Source organism: Belonocnema kinseyi, chromosome 6 (assembly GCF_010883055.1).
Source record: "Belonocnema kinseyi isolate 2016_QV_RU_SX_M_011 chromosome 6, B_treatae_v1, whole genome shotgun sequence".
NCBI lineage: Eukaryota > Metazoa > Arthropoda > Insecta > Hymenoptera > Cynipidae > Belonocnema > Belonocnema kinseyi.
Genome location: NC_046662.1, coordinates 92,267,293 through 92,280,266, shown reverse-complemented (window position 1 = coordinate 92,280,266; position 12,974 = coordinate 92,267,293). Strand labels below are relative to the sequence as shown.

Genomic DNA, 12,974 nt, shown 5'->3' with positions numbered 1-12,974 from the left:
TTTAACGATAGTGAAAAGTTCATGACACTTCGCATCTTATTATTATAAGAAGATATTCATATTCTCAGATTTTGTGTATTTTTTAATTCAAGTAAATTTTTTAATATTTCCAGGAGGTTTTAGGTTTTGCTATTGTAAAACAAAAATTGGATTTCACGAATCGCAAAATTAGCCGATAAATTAATTAAACTATTGGAGAAGTTTCCAGGATTTAATTTATACATAGAAATCAGTCAAAATTGATTTGATTGGTTCAATTTTTCTTGAATTTTTTGACGAATATGTGTAATTCATATCAAAATCTTCGAAAGTTCAATCATTTTAATAACCCATTTGAACAAAATTCCGGGCTCTCTTGAGGCAATGTAAAACTTTTGTTATAGTTTGTTGGAAAGAAATCTTTAGTTTTACTTTTGTAACAAGAAAACGTGAACAAATAATGTGAAAATGCTACTATATTATGTACTTAAATGTTTTATTTGTCGATAGATAATACTATGATAATGATCTGTACAGTATAAAGCAGAAAAGACAAATTTTAATTAAAATGATTAAAAGTTATGTAAATTGAAATTTTAATATAGATTCTACAAGAGGTTGCTCAGTTTCTCCCTCAGGATGAAAAAGTTGCAATGCTTGACATGGTCCAAAAAGTAGCTAGGGAGGCGTCGCGTTGTTTAAGAAGATCCAGCTGCCCGGATCGATCAGTGTCTACTTCGCCCAAAGAAACCTACACGCCTAAGTATTTGTTACCTAATATCATTTATTTATAATTCATCATTTATAAAAAAATATTAAATAATTTAAAAACTTCAAATAATTTTCCACTTTAAAACCAGTTTTTGCTTTTGTTTCCAAGATTATTTCTTTAAAGTCTTTTATAAAGGAAAAAAATTCCCTTTATAGATTGTTTTAGCACTCATACCAAATGCAAAAAATTACTTTGTTCTATGCAAATAAAGTTCAGTTGGAAGGCTTTTGATTTGCAGTGACAGTACTTCGCGATCGCAAAATTGGATAAGAAAATCTTGGTATTTTATTAATAAAAAAGAACAGAAAAAAGGAATGAGGAAATAGAAAGAGATCCTGTTCGAAAAAATAAGTGAATATTTTTTAAAATATATTTATCTTCAGACTATTTCTCTGAGATATTTTACCATTTTTATTTATTTTTTGTGTGCACATTTTGGCAAAAGGAGAAAAAGTTCTTTTTGTATTGTAGTCTTTAAAAATAGAACACGAAATTTAGTACAGAGTGAACTAATAAGTACTTAGATTCTAAAAAACTTTGTTTAAACTAAACTCTGAAATCATGATTCACCCTCAATGTAATGGAAAGTTAGAAATTAGATAGCACACTGAAATTCTTGCGTGCACGTCAAAATTAATAGATGTACATGTTATTTATAGTATGTGTTTCGACATTTAGAATAGATACTAAAGGCAAATTACGTTAACGACATGTGGGTGTGAGCCAAATTGGTTTACCCCATTTTAATTACAACCCTCGGACAGGTTCGGCTAGATTTGTGGTATCATCGCTCACATAGTTCATAGTATTAGTTCGAATTCAAGTTGGCCGTTATGATCGAATAGAATGAGAAACTGGAAATGTACAATAGTTCAATGCTACTGTAGACAAGATCAAAGACAATGACTTCTGATTCGCATTCTCCATAACAATGTCGACCTAGTTGAGATATTTTACTGTTGTTCACAATTTGCTTTAGGTAAAGAAAATTTAATACAGAGCGAAACTAACATTGACAGATGTTTTTATTTCAAAGGAAGAATTTACATTATATTCGTGATTAAATTTAATTTTTCACACTGTTTTATTGTCAATGTTCTATATTAAAAACTGAAAAGCATAAACGAGCTTTCATTACAAACATCTTTGTTGAGTTACAGTTTTTTCAGTTTTTAAACACTCTCAGTTAAAAATTAATATGTTCCTTGTACTTTATAGGTGTGTATACTTGCATAATTTCTTTAGTTGTTGAATTATCCTGGAAGAAACCCCAAGGGAGAAAATAACTGTTCATATTTACCATTTAATTTTCCCAAGTTGCTATCACACAAAGAGGCATTCAATGTAACTTAAATTCGCTCAGAAAAGTGCGCCCAAATTATTGTGTAAATTAAATATTACCGAGAAATATTTCACACTAAAAAATAAAAAAAAGCACTGCGAGTAACGTATTAGTTGCTTCCTGTCTATATTATACCCTTGATTGATCTTTTATTTCGTGAAATTGGTTTCGAGTTTCCAATTTTTGCCTGCAGATCTGAATCAAATCTCTGTGATTCACCTCGACAGTATTCGCCAAATACACGTCAGCGCCGTATTATTACTGAACATCAGAGGCAACTTCAGCGAGAAATGTTAGAAATACATGACACGTTGACACGTGGTTTACGAACAAGGAGCCAGCTTCCGGTCTGGGATTCATCGTCAATTGGATCCTGGAAGTCTTCTGTTCGATCGATCAGTCGATGCAAATCCAAAAAGGGCCACAACAGAATTTGGGATACAGTTCGCGGTAATTTTTATTCTATTTCATTAAGTTTTAATATTTATACTAACATTGCTATACCAAAATTTTAGAAAAATATATACTTTAGTTAATAAATGAGATACTTGACAAAACTATATATATTTTATCTTAAAATAATTTAATTTGAGTGTTTGAATCTTGTAGATTTACGTTTTTAGGGTTTTGTAGCTCCGGGAAGAAATACTTATTATTTCCGTCAAGTGTATTTATTTACTAAAAATTAATTAATTTATCAATAATTTATTTATTAGTTTATATTTATTTTAGTCTGTTGTACTTTTTCTTGGGAGGAGAAGGGGGAAGTGTGGGCGGAGGAAGGGGAAGTAAAGTGAGGGAGTAGGGAAAGGAAAGTAGTGAAGGGGAGTAGGAGATGTGAATCGAGGGTAGTATGTAAGGGAAGGAGAATTAGGGGCGGGGAAATGAAGTGATAGGAAGTAAAAGAGGTAGGGGATGATAAGATTGCATAGGATAGGACAAGATAGATTATAAAAAGTATTGGTGAGAGATAAGAATGTAAGAGGTAAATGGGAGATTTGGGATCAGTTTATTAAAATAACTAAGTTTTTCAAGTGAAATACAAGTACGCTGAACCCTGGACGTATACTTACGGTTTTCGGACATGGCTTGCGGTGGTGTTCAACATAAATCCAGGGACTCTAAACTCTCTTTCGGTCCTGTGCCCCCACATCGTCGAAATGCCGAGAACTTAAATTCTGGGAAAGCCGTAAACCCGAGTTACTTAAATCCAGAGTTCAGTGTATAAAAACTAAACCATATAAATAATATACTAAATAGGCTACAAAAGCCTGGTTTGTACACAAATGTAGCGTTTTAATGTCATGTATTTCATAATTTCATAATATTTTAAAAGCTACTGCTTGTTGTGTGTAACAAAAAAATGGATAAAATGAAAAAAGGTTATCTTAAAGATGTCAACACCATCATGAATTTTACAATGCGTACAATTATGAAGCGTATTATCAGATGATAAAGATTATTATTATTACTAACTTTGTCAAAAATATAAATTGTGCTATCAGTACTAAAAAGAATCGGAATTTGGTTGAAATGACCCTAACCTGCTTTACATTGATGCAAGATTGATGAAAGTTCGTTTTGTTGTTGTTTTTATCGATTTTTTAAAATCAATTTTAAAGGAACTTCTCCAATGTGGGACAGCGTAAGTACATCCGGAAGTTTCGGGAAGAGCAGATCTGAAGAGATGATAAGCAGGGAGGATTCTCCAAAATGGAATACCATAGATAGTAGATGCTCAATAACTGATCAGGGGTACCGAGGTACACATAAACTTCCATCCTGGGATGTTTTGGAAGCAAACCTTAATCGAAAGTTACTGCGATATGACAATGTACAGGATTCCTTGGATGCTAACAAAGACGTTGGTATCGAATATTTTCTCACTGGCAATGAGAAAAAAGAAAAAGTTAACTACTCTCAGAATCAAGTGCAAATTAATTTAGTGTAACATGATTTCATAATCTGAATTTAAGAGTATTACAACTTAATAATTTGTTCGCATTGAGGAGTAATTCAAATTTTTTCGTTGAGTTTATAATTATTTTGTAAAACATTAATTAAAAGCTACATTTTTTCAGGGAGAATTTAAATCCTTCATATTTGCATTTGTGATTACAACACCCGCAAGTGTTCTCCATTCTCTTCTTTCTCCTCGTTCATTAGTCTACCTTTTGGACGTACCCTGGTCATAGATTCTTATTAAGCTGGTGAAATGTCCACACTAGGTGACTTACGTTTAAAAGAAAAGACCTTGGAACTTTAAATAAACCAGCATGAATTTATGACCAGGCGACGGTACTTCACTGCACCGGAATTAATACCAGGTAAAATTGAATCGGCTCTAGTTAAAATTAAATTTCATTATCAGAATCGTCAAGGTTCACAGATTGCGCTCTTTAAGAGGATTATTTTCCAGAGTTTCTGTAAATTGATCTAAGTTATCTCATATTATTGCACAGGGTCGGCCTAGGACTGAATGTTTGCTCGTAAAAAACTGTAAAACAAATGTTTGAGATTTATTAAGCGGCAATCATTTTCCAGTGACTGGAAACAGAGTTTTTGAACGTAAGAGTAGTACTAAACAGAAATTTTAAATTTCGAACGCTCGCTAGTAGCCAGATTACATTTTGAAAAGGCATTGTATATGCTACGGACAAAGTATATCACCCGACTATATATATATATATATATATATATATATATTGTAAGGCTATATACATGCGACAATCTTTAAGACACTTAGGGTTTAGAATCAGAGAACATGAAAGATCCATATTAAATAATAAAGATAACACCGCCTTAGCAAAACATGCTACTCTATACTTTCACACCTTTAACTTTAATATTAAAGACATTAAAATTTTAAATATTGAACCAAATGAGGAGAAAATATTAACTCTTGAAATGGTTTATATTAAAAACGAAATAAATGCTATAAATTACAGAACTGACATCCAAAACTTAAGTATTGTATATCACAATCTTATTGCTCAAATTAAAATTTAAAATAATATTCCTTTTCCCAGTCAAACAGTATCACATGACCTATCACATGACTTATCACATGATTTATTACATAACCTCAAAATACTGTTATATAATTATAACCCATAAGTGTCACTTGTCTGTCTCCAATTAGTTTCTTAAAATGTAACTAAACAACTTAAAATAATCCAGGATTTACTCATGAGATTATAAACAATAGCTTCTTTCAATAATCTGCAATTATTTAAAAAAAAAATACAAAAATAATCTTCAGAAATGTCATAAATTTCAAAAAAACTTTCAAACATTTTTTAATGGTTATAGAGTTACTCCAATTTACATTGACAAACAAACAAAAAACTTCTTGAAAACTATGTTATTTTAATATGTATTTATAAATATAACTTTATAAAATCCTTTCAACTATCTTCAGTTTCCGAAACCAGGTAAATATATTTTGTCTCTTTAAAGGTAAGATTACTTCACTACATCATGGCATGAACTTTATAAAACTGTAGTGTACAATGATATTTGTAAAATATCGTGTTTTTCCAGCTCCAACAAACTTTTGTTAAGAAATGCAACTACGATTTGATAAGGGTACAGATCTGTACCGAAACGCTTCATCATCTCAATAAGATCTTGAAATAAATACGCTGCCACTGAAAAAACTCTTCACTTGTAACGTTTTGGGATAGCCTTTTGAGGCGGTCAAGCTTTAATTTGCAAAAAGTTAATAAAATTTCCTTATTTTTTTCATTTTTCCGAAAACCGAGTTTTTTAATTTTTTAAATTATCATAATTTTAAAAGCTCTGGGGCACTAGTTAATGTTGACAAATTTCAATTATGAATTCAATATTATGAATAATGTTGAAAAAATTAAAAAAAAAAATTTATTTTCCCTGAAACAAACAGATTTAAAAAAGGGAAAGGGGCAATCAACAGCTAAAAATTGAAAGTAAAATTTTTACAGGTACAAATATGGACAGACTATTCTTGTACTCATTCAAGGCCCTTTTTACAAATCTGAAAACCTTTAAAAAATGGCATGCCTGAAAACTACTATTTTTGTAATGAAATTACCCATTTTCAGATCGTAGTTTGCTACATGTAAATTGAATCTTTTCACCGTTCATGAAATTCTGCAAGAAAAAGTGATGTCACTGAGGACAGTGGCTACGCAGTAATTCCTTGCCATCAAATCGAAATGCTATTACAGTATGTCATGTTGTAATAAATAGCGAGTAAACGTGTGTTGAATTTTATAAATGTTCTATAATTTCTCATGAACTTCTTTAATTGCATCATTATATTAAAAAAAAAGATTATATAATTTGCCTATCTCGTCACGGGCATCCTACATAATGCCTAGGGATTATATATAATGGCTATTTAAAGTATTTAATAAGTGTTCGATTTTATACTTTGCTTGCAGTAGCCAGGAATTATATACGTATAATTCCTAAGGATGATATGCTTTTTCTGTAACGTATACACGTTCGGAAGCAACCCATGTGCTCTACCCTGCTCCAGATCTATACGGTTAGACTCGACTGTGTTATAAACGTGCGGACTGGCTAGACGTTTACACTAGGCCTTTGGGAAATAAAAGATAATATATGTACCAACTGCTTTTGGTAAATTTTTGTTCAAAAATTTCCACGCGATAATATTTAAGATCATGAGTTTTGAATATTTATCAAAATGAATAGGGAATTCCTCTTCAAAAGCAAAGGAATTGTGAAATTATGAATGTTGATGATTTCTGATTATTGAATAGTCTTAAGGTATCCAATATTATAGTGCAAAAGAATTTTTTTCGATATTTATAAATATTTGCAGTTGAATTAAGGATATACGATTCTTTCTTACGTCATATAATTTATACAAAACCACATTTCTTTCGGAACAACCTATGTACGTTTAGACAAAATGAAATTTCGATTATTCCATTTGGGAAATTAAATAAAACGAAATTTGGAACATTTGTATACTGTTCAATTTTCGGAATTACAAAAAAAACCAGCAACTCAAAGAATTTCGGTATGGTAGGAATTGTGTGATGTAAGTATATATAACTTAAGACTGAAGCATATTTCAAATATTAAGGGGCATTTCATAGGAGAGTGATATGTCATGTCTAAGATTCTGTTCTACTTTAGGCTATTAATACTGTTTGGGGTACTAAATAACTTCAATAAGTTGTAATTCGAAGTTTAAACATTTTTGCTAGATGTTTCTATTAAAAACTTCGAGTTACTGTCTTTATTTTTATCATAATTTAGCTAGTTGCTAATAATAATACAAAAAAAGGTAGATCCGTCAAAGGTTTTTTGCCAGTGAATCGATCTTTAATTTTTATATCAGAGGTGTCAATTAGATTGCTGATCAGTGGGGTCCTATCATATCGCAATTGTTTTTTGTTCCGCTTATTAATTAAGAAAAACGAGAAAGTAAGTTCCAAGAAATTCACTGCGTGCTGCGTTTGATTGAACGAACAACCTCCTCATTATATGTCAGATGCGCTACTACCTCCTTGCATCTTGTAATTAATTCGCGAAAAGAAAAATAATGACAATGTAGCAGGACTCCACATTATCATGAATCTAATACTATAGAAAGAGCTATACAAATTTAATATCTAGTCACTGATAAAGTCCTGTAACCGATCTATCATTCTTAACCACTCAAAAGAAACGTAATTTGAACATAGGAACAAATATCTTAGATTGTTTCTATTCATAATGTATTACATTTTTAAGAAATAAAAATGTTCATTTTCTTATTTGCTTATTTAAAAATATGTTTCAGAGTGCGTCAAAAATGTTAGCTATGTGATTGTATTGTTTTCGTAACAAAAACAAAATGATGGCAAGGCCAAAATTTTTTGAAGCACTATAGGGCATATTAAAGGGTATTTATGATATTGTTAAACAAATATCATGCAAAGAACAGGTCTCAAAATGAAAAATACATTTTTTCAAAAAACAAATGCAACCTACATTGTTAGGTTTTTGTATTACAAAATAATAAATAAAAACTGTCTAAAATATGCTCATCTATTTTCATTAGTAACTGAGTTATGAATGAAAAGAAGTAGATCGAAAATTAAAAAAAATTAATGTTTATAGTCGTATTAGCTGCCAGGGTGATATCTTAAAAGATTTTTAACATTTCAAGTTACAATGCGGCACACTTACTTAGTACCCGAAACAACATTAATAGTCCAAAGTAGAGCAAAATGTGAGACATTTGACGCTTGTCTCTTCTGTAAAATGTCCCTTAAAGTAAAGGAAATAATTATTTTTAAATAAACGAAGTAAATATTGTAATTTCTCTAGTTTTTCAAAAAATTGAATATCTTCTGCGTAGGTCTGTATAAAGTCATTTCATATGAAAGGTTGATAGCAACAGAGTTAAAAAATCTTGAAAAATATTATCGAAATTTTTGTTTAAATATTAAAAATTTAGAAAAACTATATATTTTAACTTAAAAATAATGAAATGACCTAATTTGAAATGCTATAAATTGTACTTTTCTAATTCTTTTTACAGATTTTCTCTTTCATGTTTTTGAAAAGGTTATCTTTTTTTTAAGGTACACATTTTTTTAAATTCCGGGGTTTATTTATGACTCTAAGTTAAAAATGTTTTATTCTTGTATGAAGCCTTATCATTTGAAATAGTAAGAAACATTTTAATTTGAAGCGACTGGATAAGCCTGCGATTGCCATTATATTATCTAATTTAGAATTATCTTTGGTCTTTGCTTCAATGCAGTAATTCTTATCATTGGATGTAATAGTAAAAGCGAAATAAGTTAGTTCTAGGATTTACGTCTTACATAAACGAGGCAGTCAGCAATAAGTAAACTAACTAGACCACTTAAGGCTCTTTTCTCTCTGTACACGAGCCGTGAATCCTGTTTATTATGCATCTGGTAAGAGCAGTAGTATAATATTGCTTTAACTGCCAGGTAGTACGGAAGCTTCCTGGCTCCCTGTTGGTTAGCTTTAATGAAATGCGTTTGTCAAACGTACCACAGACTTAATGTGGAGATATGAAATCGTTTTAAATTTAAGTCGGTCGAAACTACTCTTGTTTGACAAATTGACAATTCACAATTTATAATTCATACAATTCCCTTTTCTTTCAAATATTGTAGAATAATAAGTTCTCTGCAAACAAAGGCATACCATGATAGTCTCATAAAGGCAGATGATAGAGCGTGAGCGGATTGGGATTTGAAAGCAGCTCAAGGAAAAATCCCTTTTCTCACAAAGAAAATCTAAAATAGAGAATCCTTCTCATTCCTTGTACAATTTTAATATTCTAAATCTATTCTTTATTTCATTGATCCCTCAATTCCACGAAATTACTATGTCTGACCATACATGATTTTTCTACTGATTTATTCGCTGGTTTCTCAAGTCTTTCATAAAATCTAATATTATTCCATTCATATTATTTATGAAAAAGGTATCTCCTAACTCATTCAAGGATGAAAGCTCTTGAGTGAAAAAAGGTGGATCGATATCAGTAAAAGAAAGTAAAAGTCACGATCTTTTGATCCATTGTATAAACATTAGAGAAAGTTTCTGGGGCAACATTATATTATTTTATGTGGTTTAAATGAGACATATGAATCACTTGACTTATTTGAAAGTAAATTGACACTAGATCCCACATTTGTAAATATATGAACTGGACAGATTTTGATAGACTTTACCGATAAGGTGAATTTAAGAGAGAATATTTTCGTTTATTTCAATTGGATAATAGAAATAAAATTTATAGTTTATTGTAGATCTTCGAGTCCAGAAAGATGAATGGGACAAACCGTAATTGGTATTTGGCTCGTCTCCAAGCAGGATCTTCGTAGATGAACAGCACTTTAACGATTCTTATTAGATTTTATTTTGCGGTAATCTAGTTATCGAAGTTTCTTGACTTTCGACAACCTTTGTCAAAAACAAGTTTATAAAAGACAGATTCGATAAACCTCTTACTGAGATCCCTTGAACAAACTGTGCAATATATATGTTTTAAATTGGTGTTTGAAACCAGTTTGGAGACATTTCGAAAATATTTACCTGTGAATTTATATTATCTTGGAAGTAATTCTTATTGCTATAATACCATTCATAAAATATGAATTCAACTTCCACATTTTGCGCTGCAACATTGTTAATTGTTTTCACTCTATTCTTAATTTAAAAATTTGACAAGAACAGGACAATAAACTTTCATTGGTATCAAATAAATAAAAATAAGGAGAGAAGTGACAGAAAAGAACATATACATTTTTCTAACGTCACCATACAGGAAACCCATAGAAAAATGAAGGCTAGTCATTGATGGACATGTGTGAAAATCAATGATTCACTTTACGTGAGATTTGTATAATGGAAAACTTGTTCTTGCTTTATTTGTTGACATTAAAACCGGCACATGTAATGAATATATTTATGAAATACATACTGCTACTTGATTAAACTCATATGGGTGAAAATCAAAAAGTTAGCATTATTCAATTAACCTTTATTTTCAAAGGTATTTCATGTAAAAAAAACCTTTTTTCTATAAATTTTAATTACAATTAGTGTAATGATAATAATAAAGGAAATTAATTTGTTTTGATTTATATGTTTTTCCAATACATAAAAATTTGGTTATCCAATTAAATATTAAAAATTATTTCGCCGGCTCTCTGATCTTACACTCCCCTTTATTTTCTCTCTTAAATTGTGCTACAAGTTTCGGCTCTGGAATAGAGCGCTCCTCGGTAGGGCGGAGTGAAAATTATCAAATTAGTCGAATCTTTTAAGCTGAGCGAAAAAACGTTGTGTATTGACATACATAAAACGTAAAAAAATTATAATCACTTAATATCTTCTGTTCCTTTTTTTATTTCAAAATTCAGATTTTGGAAAATGCGAAAGAAATGTCTTTTTGCTTCGAAAATCATGGCAAATTTTTTTGATGTACAGTTTTTTCTAGTGAATAATAATAATCAATTATAAATTAAAGAACAATTTGTTGTTCAATTTAGAATTTTTTGAAAATAGCCAAAAACATGTTCTTTTAGATTGAGTCCTATGCACATATTTTTAAAAACGTTGAATAAATCCAACCTCAAATTTCTTCAGCTTGAATCACAGAAATATACTGCTATTTTTTTCGAAATAAAAATTAGTAGTAATATATTAGGGTTGGGTGTGAATGCGGGGGGGGGGGGGGGGGGGGGGGGGGGGGGGGGGGGGGGGGGGGGGGGGGGGGGCTTGTCAATTTTAACCCGTTTCTTCAACAGATAGCTAGTAAAGAGTTGAGGAAAGAATTTCTTAGAGATATTGGGAAGGGGGGCATATTTTCTATTGCTTATATCGCCACAAAAAATGTGCTTCTTTCCAGCACTCTTTACTAGCTATTCACTGTAAAAACAGGATACCATTGAAAAATATCCTCCTACGCAATAACCACCCACCCCACACACCCCAAGGGAGGAGGGAGATATGTCTATAAAATGATTCCATAAGCTTATTCCTTAAAAAATATCGTTTTTCCGTAACAGCAACATTATTTTTTGAGTCTGAAAGTTTAGTGTTAGCAGGTTGCCAAAATCGCTAAAAAACGTAAAATTGACCATTTTTAAACGTTGGAAGCATTACTACAAAAATTCCTTTACCGAAAAAACAAAATAACAGTATGTTTTCTTGATTAAAGCTGAAGAAATTTCAGGTTCGAGCAAAAAAATGTTTTAATTCATATTTTTTTATTATTATTCACTAGTAAAAATTGTACTTAAAAAAATCGCTATAATTCTTAAAGAAATAGATACATTTTTTTTGAATTGAAAAAAATTTTAATTTTGAAATAAAAAAAAGGAACAGAAGATGCTAACCGAATTTCAAAATAGAAAATTAGTTCTATTGCTTCGCGACAGTTCTAAATAAATAAATGAAATTCTTCTGTGACCTCTCTGGTCTTATCCTTCCCTTTATTTTATTTCTTAAATTGCGCTATAAGTTTCGGCTCTGGAATTGAACCCTCCTCAGATATAGATGTCACTGTTGCTAGTGATGCTGTTGTTGGATTGTTCAGTCATGTTGTAAAAATTAGTATTACTCCTACGAGTGAGTAGAACTCTATTTCTTCATTGAAATTTGTAGCGCAATTTGAGAAAGAAAAAGAAAGGAGAGGATAAGACTAGAGATGCGAGAACAAATGTTTATTATTTATTGAGAACGGTCGCTGAGGAATAGTGTTAAAATCAAATATAATTCAATTTTATTCTTAGAAAGAACGTGCATGAAATATAAAATTCTATTATATTCTACAGATGAACTTTTAAAATAAAAGCAATATTGTATCTAAAAAGAGAAGTGAAGATTCTTTGAGAATTCATTAAAAATGAAAAAATAAGTCTTGACAAAATTAATATTATGATTAAAAAGTCTGCCTTTAGTCGCAACAAAAAGTTGGCGGGGTTGGAAAAGTTATAAAAGTTTAGTCATCTCGAAAATTCGGGACGACTAGCCAAGCTATGAAAATTATTTGACTCCATGTCCCGAATTTCTGAGCAACTAGACACTTTATAAAAAAGGAGAAAATCTCGAGAAAACTTGGCAAACTTTGATTTCATCAACTATGTTCATTGTACTGTTAACTTTTTGATATGCTATCTCAAAAAATATTAATTAATATCAAATTGCTGAAAAGTGGATGAGGAGCCCTGTCCAACATAATTATCTAAAAATTGTTGTATCAATAAGTTGAATAGTGTAGGATGTAGTTACAGTCTGTCAAGTTAAAGCGTGGGTAGCTTTACTCGCAGTCGGTAAGGTGTATCGACATGATTTTGGTGTCAAAATATTAAGAAGAGCTCCCTCTTT

General features: G+C 30.7%; 1 protein-coding gene across 1 annotated transcript in view; it reads left to right on the top strand.

Annotated features, from left to right (window-relative positions):
• The window catches only part of LOC117175499, a 135,689-nt gene that overhangs the window by 80,018 nt on the left and 42,697 nt on the right, over positions 1 to 12,974 (top strand). The window contains 3 exon segments of the mRNA XM_033365206.1: positions 585 to 742; positions 2,287 to 2,543; positions 3,716 to 4,023. Of these exon segments, the coding sequence (XP_033221097.1) occupies positions 585 to 742; positions 2,287 to 2,543; positions 3,716 to 4,023 (723 nt within the window).